Source organism: Pan troglodytes, chromosome 2 (assembly GCF_028858775.2).
Source record: "Pan troglodytes isolate AG18354 chromosome 2, NHGRI_mPanTro3-v2.0_pri, whole genome shotgun sequence".
Classification (NCBI taxonomy): Eukaryota; Metazoa; Chordata; class Mammalia; order Primates; family Hominidae; genus Pan; species Pan troglodytes.
In genome coordinates this window covers 122233452-122252902 of record NC_086015.1, presented here as the reverse complement: position 1 = coordinate 122252902, position 19451 = coordinate 122233452, and the positions used below count along the sequence as shown (strand labels likewise).

Below are 19451 nucleotides of genomic sequence, written 5' to 3'. Positions count from 1 at the left end.
TCCAAGGACTTCCCTTCTGCCCTATGTAGTATTCTCTGCCAAACTTTAACCCTCAGTCCCAGCTCCAGCATCTGGCAACTGCTGCTTTGTTTTCTGCCTGTATAGTTTTGCTTTCTCCATAGATTTTTTTTTAATGGATACATGCAGTATATAGCCATTTGTTTCTGGATTATTTCACTTAGCACAATAGCTTTAACATTTAGTCATTTTGCATATATCAGAAGTTTGAGTTTTTTTTGTTCATAAGTAATATTTTATTAAATGGCTGTGTCACAATTGTTTTATCCATTTGCAAGTTGATGGGCATTTGAGTTGTGTCTGGTATTTTGGCTATTACAAATAAAGATGCAGTGAACATTTGCATATAGGTTTTTCTGTAGATCTGTATCTTTACTTGTCTTGCATAAATATCTAGAATTGGAATTGCTAGATTGTATAGTTAAGTGTACATTTAATTCTGTAATAAAATGTGAAAATGTTTCCAAATGACTGTACTACATTTCATTTCCTTCAGAAATGTATGAGAGTTAGTTGTTCTACATTCTCGTCAACACTTAGCATTGTCCTGTTAATGTAATATATTCTAGTTGATGTTTTGTATTATCTCAATGTGGTTTTAAGTTCCCTGTTGACTAATGAAGTGGAGCATCTTTTCAGGATGTTATTACTCATTTGTATACTTTCTATGCATAGTGAAGTGTCTGTTCAAATCTTTTGTGCATTTAAAAAATCGGACTGTTTGTTGAATTTTAAGAGTTTTTAGATATTATAAATACAAGAACTTGTGTTTTGAAAATATTTTTTCCCAACCTATGGCTTGTATTTTTATTTTCTTAATAGTGTCTTTTGAAGACAAGAAACTGTTAATTTTGATGAGGTCTTACCCATTTTTAAGTGGTTAATGCATTTTGTATCCTATTCCAGAAGGCTTTTTCTAACCCAGAGTCATAGAGAATTTCTCCTGTGTTTTCTTCCAGAAGTTTTATAGTTTTATTGATATGTTTAAATTTTTTATCTATTTTGAGTGAATTTTTATATAAAGTATTAAATAAGGGTAGAGGTTTTTTTTTTTTTTTGGCATATGGAGATTATTTTTTCCCCCAGTGCAGTTTTTCAAAAAGAGTAAACTTTTCCCCCTGAATGGCTTTGACACCTTTGTTGGAAATCAATTGCCCATTTATGTATGAATCAATTTTTGGACTCTCTATATGTCCTTATTCCAATGCTACTTTATCTATATTACTTTATAACTTTTTTTCTTGAAAATTATTCTATTCTAATATTCACTTTTGTACATACATTTCAGGAGCAATTTGTCTATACAAAACAGCTCACTGAAAATTTGATTTGGGTTCTATTAAATCTAAAGATAAATTTGGGTTGACTTGACCTCTTAACAGTATTGAGTCTTTAGACTAATGGTCACAGTTTGTCTCTCCAGGCAGTAAAGTCTTTAAATTTCTCTCAGGAAAATTTTGTAATTTTCATTGCACAGATCTTACAGATATTTTCTGAAGGTTATCCCTAAGTATTTCATGTTTTGGATGCTATTATAAGTGGTATCATTTTAAAATTGTAATTTCCAAATATTCATTGCTACTGTATAGAAAAATCGTGGCTATTTGTATATTAGCCTTGATTTCTGAAACCTTGCTAAACTCATTTATTAGAATTAGTTGTTTTTTTGTAGACTTGTAAGAATTTTTAATGTAGATGTGTTATCTGCAAATAAATACAGTTTTACTTTGAAATTTTCAATCTATATGTCTTTTAATTCTTATTCTTGCCTTATCGCAGTGACTACAATCTGCATGTTAAATAGAAGTGGCAAGAGCAGACATCTCTCCTTGTTCCTTACTGTAGGAGGAAAATCTTTTACCATTAAATTTGTTAGCTGTTTGAATTATTGGTACTGATAATATCTCTTTGTTCTTCTTTTAATGTCTGTAGGATCTGTAATTATGTCTCTTCTTTCATATCTGAATTGATAATTTGTGACTTTTCTCTTTATTCTTTGTCAGTCTGGTTAGAGATTTATAAATTTTATTGACCTCAGATAACTAAATTTTGATTTTATTGATTTACCCTGTTGTTTTTCTGTCTTTATTGAATTCTACTCTGTCTTGATACTTTGCTTCTGTATGCCTGCATTTGATTTAATTTAAATTACTTTTTAAAAAGTTTCTTAAGGTGGAAACTTAGGTCATTGATTATAAACCTTTCTTCTTTTCTAATATGCACATTTAGATGCTGCTGTTACTTTTCTCTAAGTAATGCTTTGGTTGCTTCCCCATAAATTTTGATAAGTTGTGTTTTCATACTCACATAATTAAAAATATTTTCTAATCTTCCTTGTGATTTCTTCTTTGACCTATGAATTATTTAGAAGTGATTTTTTTTTTTTTTTTGAGACGGAGTCTTGCTCTGTCACCCAGGCTAGAGTGCAGTGGCACGATCTTGGCTCACTGCAACCTTTGCCTCCTGGGTTAAGCAATTCTCCTGCCTCAGCCTCCCAAGTAGCTGGGACTACAGGCATATGCCACCATACCCGGCTAATTTTTATATTTTTAGTAGAGATGGGGTTTCGCCATGTTGGCCAGGCTGGTCTTGAACTCCTGACCTCAGGTGATCCACCTGCCTTGGCTTCCCAAAGTGTGGGATTACAAGCTTGAGCCACCACACCTGGCCCGAAGTGATTTAAAAAAAAAAATACATGATGGTTTTCTAGATTTCTTCCTATTGAGTTTAGTTTAACTCATGTTCTTTGTATAACTTTAATTATTTAAAAATTTCTGAAGTTCATTTTATAGTCCAGAATATGTTCTGCCTTAATGGATGTTCCATGTCTACTTTAAAATAATATATATTCTATGGTGTTAGGTAGAACATCCTAAAGTTTTCATTTATATTAAGTTCATTGTTCAGGTCTTCTGTGTTTTTACTGTTTTTGTCTGTTCTATAAGTTAATGATTGAGACGTGTTGCAGTCACCAACCATAATTGCAGGCTTTTCACTTTTTCTCCTTTTAATTCTGTCAGTGTTTCCTTCTTGTACTTTGAAGCTCTGTTGTGAGGTGCATACACAGGACTGTTAGGTTCTTGATGAGTCAGCACGCCCTTTTATCATTATGTAATATCCCTCTCTATGCCTGTTTTAGTTATTTGACTCTTCTTTCTTCACATGCTACTGCTTTCCCAAGCTCTTTGCTTTCCCAAACTATATTATCTTATAAGTTACCTCATAATTAGCTGTCCAGCCTCTCCTTGGTGAAATGCTGATTTCTGGTACAATCACTTGTAGCCAGGATGTAAATAAGATCCTATGTCATAAACCATAGTGACTCATGTTCAAGGAATTGCTTCTTTCTCCTTTCTCTGAAGTCACTTTTGAGTGTGGTAGCAATCATAGTAGCATGTCCATCATAACACTGCAAAGCCTGGTTCTGCTTTTCTGCCTTGGTTCTTTATGGCTAATTATAATCACATTACTTGCTTAGTTTTAAATAAGGGGTTGCAAACATAAATGCCCACAGGAGTCAGACAGGTAACATGATGGAGTAAAGTGGGTTATATCGTGGAATAACAGGAAGTGGGTGGGGATCCTGGCAGTGTGGAAAGCTCCTGCTTTGTCTAAAGGGGCAGCACTAATCAATGGCCACGCGAAATGCAGGCCTGGTGTTACTAAATGCCCCCCAAAAGGGGATTCCTAAATGGAGTAGAATACGTAAGCTGATAACCAGATATGAAATCAGGAGGAAGTGGTAATAGGAAACTTGCTGAAGAGAATTCTGATAAAGTTCACACCAAGTTTTTGGAGATACTGCTGAGTTAATGCTACCCACGTAATATATACGCCATGACATGTAGGAATCAAGTAAGCATGTATACACACACATATATATATATACACATATGCATATGTACACACACACACACATTTTATATATATATATATATATGAGAGAGAGAGAGAGATATCTTTTGGAAAGTGACAAAGAGGAGTGATAATTTAAAGAGTGTGCATTAGTTCAGTATAAGGCATGCTCTTTGCCCTTGGGATGGTCTCTGAGCAATGTTTGTGGTTGAAGGGGAGAAGTCAATGAGAAAGCACTGAAATTATATCTAAAGGGAAACTGTAGTACCATAGAAATAGAATACAATTACATATTACAGCCAGACTATTACATGTTACATAGACTGTGTAATGAATGTTTAATGCTTCAGCCAGAAAATGAAGATATATAATTTTATGGTAGCTTGCCATTGTACACCAACCATAAAATATATTGTGATATGGCATAAAATGAAGTAGAAACTTGGCAGTGATCCTGTAAATTGATTAATGTAGATGACCAATATGTAATAGAGCCATCTATATTGATAAATTAGTCAGCTATTACTCTTCATTTCACTTAGCACTGAGTAGATGGCCAAAATATAATTGAATTTCAGCTAACACAAACTTTTTTTTAAGTTGAGATGGCAGTTTGTAAAAAGATTATATGGTAAGTATAAAGGTAGATTATTTCATCTAATTAAAATTTGGTTAAAATATGAAGGGAGAATGATTTGTTTAAAAAACTACTACAACACTAGAGAATTGTAGTATTCCTTAGTTTCCTTCAGAAAACAAGGAGGGTAGTGTACAATTTTTATTTTTTGAACTCATGTCAGTCTGCTAAACTATAAAACTTAATTTGATAGGTTATATAAATTTGTATTACATGTATTTATGTAAGAAATACTTGTGAGATCATATGGGATGATATAAACCAATAAGCATTTTGTGACCACTGATATTGACATTTTAGACAGAAGGATAACATAGGCCTCCCAAAGTGCCATAAAGGTCTTTTTGATGCTTTGCTGATTATATTCCCAGAGGGAAGTGTTCTGGCAGTTGGGCTAATCCTGAAACATGAGCATTTGCTTCATAGTCATCAGAGAACACTTTTGTGAAATCTCCATTGGATTGCTTGGGCCAGTCCCCATTGTGAACATCCAACGTTCAATCTCTGATGAGTTTGCAGGGGGGATTTCATGTCATTTGACTCTAGTAGTAGGCAGATCACAGTAAAATGTCCATTGTCTGTTCTCTTGGCTGTGTAGTGTGGATGGTACCTCCTAGGATTTTTAAAGATTCTTTGTTGCCAGCTTCATTTCCTCTAACATGTGCCAAGAGGTTTGAAATAATGTGAATACCTTTCTGCTTTAAATCTTGGGAAACAGGAGTCTAAAGAAAGATTATAGACAACTGTATTTATGACTTTAACTCCTCAGAGGAAATATGACCATGCACTTTATATCCTTTTTATGTAATTGCTGAGAGTCATTCAGAATTCATGGAGTTGACTGAAGTGAAAGTACAAAGAAAAGATTCAAGTGCAAAATGCTGTCACTTTGGCTCTTAAATTATGCATTTTACATGTAAATATTGCAAATGGTAAGATGTTTTAAATTTTTTTTTTTTTTTTGAGATGAAATCTCACTCTGTCGCCCAGGTTGGATTGCAGTAGTGCAATCTTGGCTCACTGCAACTTCTACCTCCCAGGTTAAAGTGACTCTCCTGCCTCAGCCTCCCAAGTAGCTGGGAATACAGGCACCTGCCACCATGCCTGGCTAATTTTTTTATTTTTGGTAGAGATGGAGTTTCACCATGTTGGCCAGGCTGGTCTCGAACTCCCGACCTCAAGTGATCTGCCTGCCTCAGCCTTCCAAAGTGGTGGGATTACAAGTGTGAGCCACTGCACCCAGCCTAAGTGGATTTTTAACCTAATATTTAGCGTTCAAGTTTAAATTCTTGCCTAGAATTTCAAACATGGAAATATCCTTTAAGAGGAAATAGGGTTTTTGGTTTTTTTAATAGGATAGAAAAAAAATTAAGCATCAAAAATGCAAAAAAACACCCATTTCCCTCCTTCTTACTCTAAGAAACTTTTTATTACTCTAAGAAACTTTTTATTACACATAGTTCTATCAATATGCTAAAGAGGAACCATGAGACACATTCACAGAGTAACTTAATTTCGTCTTCTGCATACCTTTAAATTCATTCATGAGTCAGTTCTTTCTCTAGATGAGAACTAAAGCAGGTTATACAACTTTTCTGATCACTTTGAATTTAAAAAATGAAACAGAATAAGAAAATCTTAATTTATATACAGAATTATAGGTATGGCTCCCTGATGGCCAGTGAGGTACCCTCTAGGAGTCCAGATATCCGGCTTCAACTTTCCTCTACTGAGGTCCCATCAGCGAGCCCTCTTGTTAGGCCTAAGAAGACCCTGCACCAGCTTTCATGTGTGTTCACCTACAAGGTGGGAATAGGGCGAGTGAGTCTTTTAGTGTACCACAGCCCTAATTTAAAAGTTCTCTCCACAAAGCCTCTTTACAGACTTTCACCCCTGACTCATTTATTCCCTTTGTGTAGTCCTCAAAGTTATATAACCAATTTTCAGCCATCTTCCTTGTGCAAATTCTTCAGGGCAGTTAGTCTTAAAAGTCTCTTTTGGCATCTGATATATATACGTACACACACACATATACATACGTATATGTGTGTGTGTATATATGTGTATATACATGTGTGTATATGTGTGTGTGTATATATATATATATCTCAGGATATATATATATATATATATCTCAGGATATATATATATATATATCTCAGGATATATATATATATATCTCAGGATATATATATATATATATCTCAGGATATATATATATATATATCTCAGGATATATATATATATATCTCAGGATATATATATATATATATCTCAGGATATATATATATATATCTCAGGATATATATATATATATATATATATCTCAGGATATATATATATACACACACACACACACACACACACACACACACCCTGATATTTCATGTGGAAATCGAAGTAATTGGATTAGATCAATTTAGCAACATGTATGTATTGAGTTCCTATGGTGTGCTTTCTGAGACCATACAGTATACTAATGAGGATTTGTTAATCGCAAGGTATGATTAAAAGCTTGGTGGTGTTCTGACACTACTTTGTGAGACTCTGACCTAGACTGAGAGGTCAGGGCTTTTCTTGTGAGAAGGTATCACTTGAGCTATTGTAAATGATGAGTAGGTTACTAAGTAAAGAAGCTGGGGTTTATGAGTAGGTTACTAAGTAAAGAAGTTGAGGTTTGGAACAAAGCAAACCAGACAGAGGAAAGACAGAAAACAGAGCAAAGACTCAGATTCCAGGAGTCAAGAGAAATTTAGTTGGTAAAATGTGCCAGATTTGATCATGGATTGGGTTTGGGAGATGATGACAGAGTTGACTTGAAGGTCTCTAAATGTCTGGCTTGCCCAGCTTGGCCCTGTTTGAGCCATTCACAACCATAGGGAACATCAGGAAGGAGCCAGAGTATATTTGGGAGGTGGGCATGCAAAGGAATAGTTTGATCTTGGACAAGCACACTTTTGAGGTGCCTTTGAGGTAGCCACATGGTGAAGTCTAGGAGGCAATTGGATGTAAGAGGAGAGGTTTTGAGTAGAGATATAAATTTGAAAGCCATTAGCATTTATATGAGAATTGAATTCATGATGGTAAGTGAAATTCTGTAGGGAGATAGTTTAGAATAAGGCATCAAGGCAGTACTTTCAGAAATACCAACATTCAGTAACCATGTGGAAAAGGGTGAAACAGCAAGAGGAAGTGAGAAGTGTCCAGAGAGTTGGGAGGAAAACCAGAAGTGAGTTATATTAACATCACTGAAGCTAAGGGAAAGGTGTGTTTTAAGGAAGAGGGAAGGGTCATCTCTGTCAGATGTTTACCAGAGTCCAAGAATGATTACAAGTGTCATACAGCCACAAGGAGGTATCTGGGAAGCCTAGGGAAAATTGTTTTTAAGAAATGATTGGGGCAGAAGTAGATTGAAGACTATGGAGCAGGAATAGATTCTGTGGAGGGACTATAGACAGTGCTTTCAAAAAGATTAACGTGAAGTATCAGAGAGCTAGGGCCTCCCTGGTGAGGACTGTGGGGTGTAGGGAAGTAGGAATTTTGTTTTCAGTTTAAGTACTTGAGGATGTTTAAATGCTATCAGGAAGTCTCCAGTGCAGAGAAAGGGGTTGAAGTTATGGGAGGGGGAAGTCTATGATAAGGTCACTAAGGGGGCCAAGCAGATGGTATTTGAAGCTCACGTGCAGGGTTGGTCCTAGATAAACTCCTCTAAACTGACAGGAGAGAGGGAGATGAGGGTGAGGCGGACTGAAACTGATTCGCAGATTGAGAAGCAGGAAGTAGAAGGAGTTTCTAACTCCTTTACGTAAAAGTCCATTCTAGTTTTAAAGTTTGTCATCATATAATATTGTAGTGATAATAATAACAGCAAACACATATGGAATGATTTCTGTGTATTGAGTTATGTGTAGTAGTAAGTGTGTGTTCCTTATAGACTAACTGCCTGGGTTTGAAGCCAGACCTTACCACTTCCTAGCTTTGCGACTGTGCGACCTTGAGCTGTATTTTTAATTCTCTGTTTTTCTATTATTCTGTAAAATGAAAATAATGTCAGTAAGTACCTTATAGGATTAAATGAGTTTGTGTATACATATGTGTGTGTGTGTGTGTGTGTGTGTATATATATATATATAAAATACATATTATATGTAGAGAGAGCTTAATGTGGACTTGGTGTAGTCAGTGTGACCTAAATATTAGCTAGCAATAGTAGTGGTGGTGGTAGTCATCCTCAGCGTCTGGTACTGCCCTCATCATACCCCTTGTATGATGTGATGATAATATTTCGCTCTGTTTTACAGATGAAGCAACAGACTCAGAGATTAAGTTACTTGTTTGGGGACATGCAGCTAAATAGATGAAAGTACCACATTTTAAACCCGATTTGTACAGCTTCAAACCTACACCTTTGCAAGTTCTGAAAGCAGCTCATCTAGAATATTTCTTCTTCAGCTATTTCAGAATGTGAGATTTTATGGTTGACCTTATGTAAAAACATGAAGTAAGTGAAGTTGGCCTTTCACAACTTCTGCTGCCCCAGAGGCTTGCTCTGTGCCAGCCGTCCTGTTGCCTCCCTGGCTTCCAGCCCTGTCCCGCACAGCTCCTTGTCCTCTGCTCACCCTGTTGCAGTTGCTTTCTCTTTCTCTTTCATTCTTAGTTCATATTGGTCATTTTAAAAAATTTGTATCAAAGATTGTTTGAGTTAAGCTTGAAATTAGTGAATTGCTGGTGGAGGGTACTTACAATCCCGTATAGTTTAAGTTGGCATTATATTTCCTTTACCTCTTCCTTGGAGTATTGTCTGAAGAAGGCAGTGATGGAGGTTCGGCACCAGTTTGGCTTCCACACTTATTCTTAAAAACATCTCTATCAGCATTTATTTTAAATTTATCATATCACTATAACAAATAGATTCTCTAACCCACTTCTACCTTATGAGATAACTCATTCTGTTCATTGCCTGCTCCATGATCAAGTAACCTTCCCTTTCTGTCACTAATTGCTGAGGTTCTTTCAATTTCTTTTTTAAAATTTAGAGACTTCCCCTAATGTTATTTATCTTAGAAACTTTTCCTGATGTCGTCAAATGCTTTATGTTCTATCACAGTTTATGAAACATTTTATTCTGCAAATTTAACTCCTGAGAACATCATCAGACTATACGTGAAGAATATGACGTTCTGTACAGGGAAGGTGTTATGCATGTTTATTTTTTAAACTAATTGTAATCATAACAGTATGTTATTCTGTTACTTTTTTGGGAGAATTGAGATACTATCACTTCAAAGTAAAACAGTTTGAGATACTGTCATAGACTGAATGTATTTTTCATGATCTAAAATAACTTCTTTGTAGGGTCTCCATGGCCTATTTTGATCTACTGTTATTTCCATACTGTTTCATCATCCCAGGGAGGAGGCTTTGCAGAAGAGATAACAGTTATTTTGACTTCCCATGAGTTGGCTCTGGTGAATCAGTTTTCTTTTTTAGAATTTTAAGTGTTGTTGACATATAATTTATATTCCATAAAATTACTCCTTTGAAGTATAAAATTCAGTGACTTTTGGCTGGGTGCGGTGGCTCACGCCTGTAATCCCACCACTTTGGGAGGCCAAGGCGGCCAGATCACGAGGTCAGGAGATCGAGATCACCCTGGCTAACACGGTGAAACCCCGTCTCTACTAAAAATACAAAAAAATTAGCTGGGCATGGTGGTGGGCGCCTGTAGTCCCATCTACTTGGGAGGCTGAGGCAGGAGAATGGCATGAACCTGGGAGGCAGAGCTTGCAGTGAGCCGAGATCGTGCCACTGCACTCCAGCCTGGCAACAGAGCGAGACTGTCTCAAAAAAAAAAAAAAAAAAAATCAGTGACTTTTAAGCTTGCAGAGTTGTACAACCATCACAGGAACCTAGTTTTCCATCACTAAAAAGTCCCAGTAAGTCTATTTACAAGTCCCTATGCCATCCTGTGTATCCCCGGGTGGTACTAATCTATTTTCTGTCTCTATAGATTTGCCTTTTCTAGACATTTTATATGTATGGAATACAGTGTTTTGCATCTGGCTTCTTTGAGAAATATGTTTTGGGAGGCTCGTGCATGTTGTAAGATGTATCAGTACTTTGATGGTTTTTGTTTCTGAACAGTATTCTGTTGTATGGATAGATCACATTTTGTTTGTCCATTCACCAGTTGATGGATATTTGTATTATTTCCTTTTCAGGACATGATATAAATAATGCTGTTATGAACATTCATGGATAAGTCGTTGTGTGGACATACATTTTCATTTTACTTGAGTAGATTCCTAGTAAACGAAATTGCTGACTACTTGTATGTTATGATGATTTAGGTTTATGAACATTTTCTGTTGATTTTTATTTAGGTCTGTGATCATTTTCTGTTGATTTTGTATTCAGAATATTTAAATTTTGGCATATTACTATCAAATTATCCCAGCACCATTTGTTGAAAAGACTATTTTTGCCCCATGTAGTTGTCTTGTACCTTTATTCAGAAGCATTTGACCATAAATATAAAGATTTATTTCAGTACTCTCAACCCTGTGACATTTATCTATATGTCTATCCTTAAAAAGCTAGTACCATACTGTCCTACTACAGCTATATAGCAAGTTTTAAAATTGGGTAGTGTGAATTCTTCATCTTTGTTCTTATTTTTCAGTATTCTTTTGGCTATTCTAGTTCTTTGTCTTTCTATATTTTTTAGAATTTGTCAACATTTGCAAAAAGACTACTGGGATTTTGACTGGGCTAGCTCTGAATCTATAGATCAATTTAGGGACAATTGGCATCTTAAGATTGACTCTCCCAGTTCATGAACGTTACATATCTCTGCATTTATTTAGTCTTACTGATTTCTTTTATTAGCATTGTATACTCTTCTTGTATGGGTGCTGTACATATTTTGTTAGATTTATGTGATTTGTTAAATTTATATGTAAGCATTTAATTTTGCAGTGTGCTTATGTAACAACACTTTGAAAATTCAGTTTATTTTTAATCTTTCATCAAACCCCATCAGTTGAATTCATCTGTGTCGTATTTGAATCTGGCCACATATCAGATAGCATCTTCCAAAAGATAGTAAAGAGCTTCTAATATTTTTCTATTGTAGTTTTCAGGAGGTAAAGGGATGAACCATTTTTATTATTTTGACTCAGTGACTGGTCAGCAGTTGTTTAGTAAGACTATCATGTCAGTCTGTTCGCATAATCAATAATAATGTGATAACATAAAACACGCAAACCTTCCTGAAGGAGTTTGGACTGTCGGGAAAGGGCGAGCATATAACCTCCCTGTTCCTTCTTCTGTAGGTGTCGCAGCATCCCTGGAAGTGTCAGAGAGCCCTGGGAGTATCCAGGTGGCCCGGGGTCAGACAGCAGTCCTGCCCTGCACTTTCACTACCAGCGCTGCCCTCATTAACCTCAATGTCATTTGGATGGTCACTCCTCTCTCCAATGCCAACCAACCTGAACAGGTATTTCTGTTGCATCCTGTGCTACCTCTAAAAGGTTAATCTTTTCAGAGGAGGTTGGTAGGGAAGCATCATGAGTACATCTTTGGTTTCGAGAATAAGGTGGCATTGTCAATGTGCGTGTACTCTTTTAAGGCCTACTCCTCTGCCCTATCAGTCACTTATCAGAAGAGGCTATCCTCTTTTTAAAAAGGTAACAGATGTTAAGAATATCCTTCTGAGAGTTTTATGTAGGAGCCTGTAATTTTATCAACAACATTGCTAATAGGCAATTTTGACCAGAAGGGACTGGCACCATCACAGATTGTTGAGAGCATACTTTTAAAAGATAGTGATAATAGTAAGGAAGTAACATTAGGTTGTAGTACTTGATTTTTTTTAAGTTAATTTCACTAGTATTTTAAAGTAAAACATGACTAGCCATGTTAGCGAGCTCAAAGAGTCTCATATAAATTATTAATAGAATGTGTACATGAAAGAATGTACATGAAAATGGAAGCTACTCCCCAGTAAGCTGTATCAATTACAGGAAAAAGACACATAATTTGTAGAACTCACTGCAGAAAATAATGCTCAGGAAGTTAATGAATTGTGATAATGATTACACCTTTATTTACAATGTTAATGGAGCTTTTCTCCTTCAGTAAGATTATTATTACCTCAAAATACTTGATAAGCTAAATTTTCTGATATGAAATTAAATAGAAGCTTCTTTTGTTTCTTCATAGAATTTTTGTAGTTAGACTCTGCCTTCAAGATCATTTTGTTCAAACTTATTATTTTAGGAATCAAGGATGGAGTTAAATAAGTAAAGAAAGAGCTTGAGTAGAGTTACTAAACACATTTACAGGTAGAGCTTGAATAGAACTGAGTCCCTCACTCGCAGCCCAAAGGGCTTTTTGTTATGTCATTCTAAGTCTTCCATGAAGACTTAACTTTGATAGTAGAGGCTGACATAAGAACAGTAATCATGGACTTGTAACTCTACTTCCCTTCTGTGACATTTATTTACATTCAGTCTGTACCTATGATCTATCATTGTGTGACCTAATAAGCATGAGAATGGCAGTGCTAATATTTTTTAATTTTTGTTTTGGAATCAGTTTTTTGAACTGGTAAGAATATTTATGAACTGATAGTAGGGTGGGCAGCAGCAAAGACTTTTTTTATGTTCTGATGTGTTAGGTAAGGAAAAAATATTATTCTAATTTGTTATGTGAGAATTTAAAACTCCAAGATACCTATGAACAAATACTGTAAAAAAAAAGTTGATGATAATTATCATATTAGAAATAAAATTTTCCAATGTTTGGTGCAGCATTTGGTACTGTCTACCAAATAGTTATTGTTTTGTGTCTAGGAGAGGATAGAGTGGCCAGTTTATTTATTTTGCTTTCTTTTCCAGGTCATCCTGTATCAGGGTGGACAGATGTTTGATGGTGCCCCCCGGTTCCACGGTAGGGTAGGATTTACAGGCACCATGCCAGCTACCAATGTCTCTATCTTCATTAATAACACTCAGTTATCAGATACTGGCACCTACCAGTGCCTGGTCAACAACCTTCCAGACATAGGGGGCAGGAACATTGGGGTCACCGGTCTCACAGTGTTAGGTGAGTGACACAAGAGTCCTTGGCTGTTTGGGCTTTACTTATGAAGCTACTCTCAAGCATACTTGCTTCTGCCCTTGTTTCTACACCTTCAGTCTGCTTATGTTCTTTTTCTGTCTTCTCTCAGTTCCATCTCTTCTCTGCTTCTACATGCTTCTTACAGATAGTCTCCCCCTCCTTTCTTCATTTCCGGCGGTCTCTAAAACTTACTTATTTAATAACTTTCTTCTGAAGGTGAAGAAAGATGGTATCAAATACCATCAGAAGTGGTCTCTCACTTTTCTTAAGCTTCTACAGGACAGAACTTATTGTTGAGAGCAAATTAAATCAAGAATGACTTATTTTAGTACAGAGCAGAAGTTTTAGCATGTGTGAGAATAATACTATTACTTCATATCTGTGTAACACTGAGTAGGATCACCACAGTTCTTGGCTTGCACGTGTTGTCCTGGCATAATTGTAATAATACCTCCTTTTACTCCCACAAGTATCCTTGTTTGAAGAATAAATCATATTATCACCTTAATACTGAGACCAAATAGATTTAGGTTTTTTTTTTTCCCCCAGATTGCATAGAAAATAAACAACAACGTTTAGATTAAAATTTAGATCTCCTTACTCAAACCAGCGCTCTTTCCATTACACCATGTTGTTAGACTGTCTCACACTAATATCCATTATAAGCATGTTTTATTTTTCAATTCTTCTGTCTCTAATATAAAATACTGCTTTCTAAATGAATACTTGTGGTAGAGGTGGCTAAACTCAGTTCATCTGGGGAGATGGAAGACGTTTTGAGAAGGTTGATGTTCTTGATTCTCCTCCATCCTACTCAAGTCTCAGAATCTACTCCCGCAGTCCTTGTCAAACTCCACCCCCGCTTTCTTTTTCCTTCGTTGTTGTTGAGTCACTTAAGAATACAGGTGTTGGGAATTCTTGTCATTTTCCCTCGGCCTTTGGTGCCTTTTTCTCCCAGCCTTCAAACAGAATAAAAAAACTGATGACCAAGTCGGGGATTTCTATTCTCAAAACCATATTCATTGTATTATATTAAAAATTGTATAGATTATAAAATACTCTGAGTACCGAGTATAGTGTGCTAATGGAATTAAATATTCTGATACTTAGACCTGTAAGTTAGGTGACTGGCTTCCCATATTATCCAACCTTATTTCTTTTTTGTTTGTCCAGACTTAACTTCTCAGCATCATTTTTAAAAAGAAGATAAAAAGCCCTTAATTTATTTTATAATTAATGCTACCTCCAAAGAATTATTTTGGGTTTCTCTTCCTGGCATCACAGTGGCAATGACAAAGGCAACCAAAGATTAGTTTGCCCCACCGCAGTAGTTAGGATTCTCTAAGATTTTTACTCTTCCTACCTATACCCTTTTATTGTTCTCTCTTCCCCTACCCACTCTTTTTTTTCCTGATTCCTGTGTATACTCTGCATTCATTTTTTCATTCATTCATTTATTCATTTGGGAAAGGGTGAACATATTTACTGAAAAGTCATTAGCATTACAAATAAATCATAAATTGGACTTAAACTCTACCATCTGTATTCCCCAGCATGAAACTTCAAGCCATGGGCTTAGTTTATGGTTTTGTTTTGTTTTTTTTCCTTGTTACTATATATCACCACCTTCTTCCTTTAGTGTTCTTTTTGGTAATTTTTGTTCCATGTTTTTTGTGTCCTGTCTTAATGATTGTGAAATGTCCACTACATTATTATCCACTCTGCTTTTACCTGAACCTTAGTTTAACTTTCCCCACCATAAAGCAGAATTTGGTATAAAGTGGGTCTGTCCAGTTTTTGTTTGTAAAGTAACAAAGGGCCTTGTTAAAGTGGTTTTCGCCAGGGCAGGATAATGGTTGTTTTTCCCTGAAATCTTGAAAAGTGGCTTCTTTCAGCAATGTTTTTAAAAGCAACATGTTGATACAATGGATCTTAAGAATTCTTCTTTAGAGGAAGCAGAGTGAAAGGAAGATCTTAAGATACCTTGGAACTATAATCAAAGAGTGAAGCCCCTTTGTACATATTTGCCCCCTGCTTACCAAAGCTGCAGGCCTGCTCCTGTGCCTAAGCCTCGTGAATTGGTACATGCCTCCTCTGGGTTCAGGCGGTGAGTCTGTCTCCTGGTATATGTTCCCAAAACAGTGTAATCTAAGGGTCCAGTGTACTGAATGTTGATGTCTCCTCCATCATCACATGGCTCACAGTAAAATGTGTACTTTATTGCTTACTCTTCCTGTTATAGTTCCCCCTTCTGCCCCACACTGCCAAATCCAAGGATCCCAGGATATTGGCAGCGATGTCATCCTGCTCTGTAGCTCAGAGGAAGGCATTCCTCGACCAACTTACCTTTGGGAGAAGTTAGACAATACCCTCAAACTACCTCCAACAGCTACTCAGGGTATGTACAGTGCTGCTTTACCCATTTTATTAGTTATCATGGACAATTGTAATATTCAAAAAGTAATTAACTTTAATAGGTTTTGAAAAATAACACCCTATAACTGCTGAAAAAGCTTTCTGGATCATTTTGTGTTTTCAAATTTAAAGTGAATAAAACATTTTCTCTCTCTTCTCTATATTGCCTTTATGAAATGTATTTCATCCAGTGGTAACTATATATGGAAACTGTTCCCATTCAGGTGAAGATTTAAAGCACCTAAATGATAGCTTCTTTGTGTTAACTGTAAGACAATCCTTGAAATTTATATCTGAGAATACACTTCCTGCTTGAGGTAGAGCTGCCTATTTTACTAGGAGAAACGTGAGCATAGTGTCAGGAGGGTTGATCCTCCTGTTTTCAGCCTCAAATCTGGTTAGAGGAGGAAGATAAGAAAGAGTAAAGGAAAAGGCCTCAGGTCACAGGAGATCCAGGAATTGGTCACACCAAACAGGTAATAATGGAGGAAGACTGAGGGTCATGGATGATTTCTACGTGTAAACCCAGCTGCTTAAATTTAGTTTTAAATAGGACATCCTTAAAAAATTGAAGAGATTTTGTCAAATAAAATGAGGGGAAGATATAGAATTTTATTATAAAATACTCTCGTTCAAGAAAATGAAATTTAGCAGCTTCGAGTATTACATCATCTCTAATACAGAAAATGTTTCTTGTAGTATTCTCAGGGTAGATTTACAAATCTGAAAGTTAACCATAAAGTGTTAGCAGTTAATGGAGAGGCCACAAACAACCTTAATTATGCCTTGTAAGTCTGAATCATATTGACAGTCCACGCCTGTCATGGAAAAGGAAAGTCCTAAGTTGTAAAATTATTCACATTAAAGAGCCAGCGCCACAAGCCTCTTAAGAGCCTATAAATTTCCGCTAGTAATCCCAGCAAATATTGATGGACCTTACAATAGTCTTTTAATTAACCTAGCCTCAAATTCATCATTAAAAAAAAACTTCTTTTCAACATAATAACTTTTATTACTTTAAGGGTGATTCCTGCAATACTGTTGTTCATTGCTAAATGTTTCAGCCACATTGTTGGCTAAATAGCTGCTTTTGTGGAATGATTTGTCAATCTCACCATTGTAAGTGACATGATTAAAATAGCCCTTTTCTTGACATACTGAAAACTATATTCAAATTTTAGATTTTCCACTGTTTCTGTAACAGTTCACTTCTCTGGGCCCTTGTTGCTTTTTTTTAAACAAAAATAAAGGAGTATCATCCTCAAGGTCCTCTGTGGCAGTATTTTCTTTTTTTATTTATAATATCTCTGTGAAATGTTGGTTGGAGTTTGGAATTTTAAATGAACAATTGACAGTGGTTATTTGTATGTAAGTTGAGAAATAGCTGTAGAAAGAGCCTTCCATAACCTCTTTATTTCTGGATGAGTGTATATCAGTCAGATTTCTTGATATCATATCCTTTTTTCAACTTGAATACTCTTTGCAACTTTAGGTATAAAAGTGAACTTGAATGACACGGATGAAAACTTTGTCTTTTATAAACTCTGGATTGATTATCAAAGTTACTTTGGATAACCATATCTATTAATCATGTACATTAAATGGTAATATTTTTAATCTAAATTTATCTCTTGATATCCATATTAATAAAGTTGATCTCAAAATAGAATATTGCCCCAAAATAATTTAGATTTTTTTCAGAAGATTTACTTTACTAATTATGTTTACAATTATTAATATAAACTCATGATGCATTTTCTGAAAAAAGAATATTTGACACCAGGAAAGTGAATCCCGGAAGTCTGATTGGTGACAGAGGAATAATATTTTGAGATTAGAATTTCTCTTATATGTAGAGACTAGCTTGAGGGAACTCGCTCTGGCCAAATCTAGGACAATTCAAACATTAAACATATAGTCCATAGAATAAAATAAGAATCACCAAATCCCTACTGATAAATAAATGGGGTCAAAGGGCAAGCTGTTTTTTTTCACAGTATGATGACAACTAATGTGTATACAAGGAATCATGGAGTTAGAAAATCATCATTGAGGTGAAAACAGCAAAAATTTGATGGGAAGCAGCCTATTTAGTTACAAAGTATGTCCCCACAAATTGCTTATTAATGACAAAAAAATAACTTCGTAAGGGAGAGACCTGTTGGATACCACTTTAACCAAGTGATCAAAGTAAACTTCACCAATATTGTGACAAACTGCTATCACGTACCTCCTAATATATGTACTGAGAAGGACACATCATTTCTGTGATATTGCTGTCAAAAACACATAACCTAAATCTCATCATGAGGAAACCTCAAACAAACAAATGTGAAGGCAAAACTGTTCAAATTGAAAAAGACTAGGGAGTTAACCCTGAGGTTGCAATTTTTTTATTTTTTGCAATCAGACCTTGGCGATGACCTTGAGCAGTAGGATGTAAATAACTCCCACATGCTTAGCGTTCCAATAATGGAACACTGGGCATAAGTGGGTTAAGATGACTAGATGTAATGAAGAATCCTGGCTTAGAATCTGAACAGGAAAAGAAATAGCTATAAAGGACATGGTTGAGATAATTGATGAAACTGAATATAAACTATAGATTAGCTAATACTATTAGATCAGAGTTAAATTTCTCGACTTTGATACGTGTACTGTCATTACATAAAATGTGTCTTTGTTCTTAGGAAGTATTCACTAAAGTACTTAGTGGTAAAAAGGCATGATGTCTTCAACCTTATAAAAGAGACTCAGTGCACTAACTAGTTCCTTTCACCAAGTAAGGACTGTGAAGCAAGTTTACTGTGCACTGGTTACTTGCCCGAGTCTGGTGAGACACAGCATTCATACACAAAACAAGTTTCATGAAGTGGATTTATTATTTAATAGGCAGCAAAGGACAACAGAAGCCTAGCATTCATTGAAAGCCAGTTCCCCAAGGCTCAGAAAAGCTTCTGCACATGTCCACTTGCACGTCAGCTGAGAGAACCCGGAAAGCAGCTCACTCTGAGTTTTATACCTGAGTGTCACTGCACTAAAGTGTTGAAGGACATCCTGTTTCTAGGAGGGTCTGGAACAGAGCCTGAGGTGTTCCAGTCAGTTCCTTCTTAACTCAGGATGTTGCATTCCCAGCATGTTCTATAGTTATTCTTGAGAACGGCAAGCAAGAAAGTGGGAAGAACTGAGTTGGTCCCAGACCACCCAAAGAACTGTCCTGAAAGGGCACAGCAAGAAGACATCATCATCTGGAAATCAGGAAATGGGCTCTTACCAGACACTGAATCTGCTGGGGTCTTAATCTTGGAGCTCCCAGCCTTCCAGAACTATGAGAAATAAATTTCTGTTGCTTATAAAATACCCAGTTTATGGTGTTTTGTTATAGCAGCCTAAACAGATAGAC

General features: G+C 35.9%; 1 protein-coding gene across 48 annotated transcripts in view; it reads left to right on the top strand.

Moving 5' to 3' along the window:
• IGSF11 (immunoglobulin superfamily member 11) overlaps positions 1-19451 on the top strand; it is a 446505-nt gene that overhangs the window by 195858 nt on the left and 231196 nt on the right. For 46 of the 48 annotated variants that reach the window (XR_010155729.1, XR_010155724.1, XR_010155730.1 and 43 more), the window contains 3 exons: positions 11845-12008; positions 13411-13618; positions 15876-16031. Coding sequence is in view for 32 of the 48 variants with exons in the window: in XM_016941705.4 (XP_016797194.1) it covers positions 11845-12008; positions 13411-13618; positions 15876-16031 (528 nt within the window). In the remaining 16 variants the exon portion in view is untranslated. The remainder of the gene's footprint in view (positions 1-11844; positions 12009-13410; positions 13619-15875; positions 16032-19451) is intronic. The other 2 variants (XM_054680928.2, XM_016941703.4) reach the window with 1 other exon arrangement.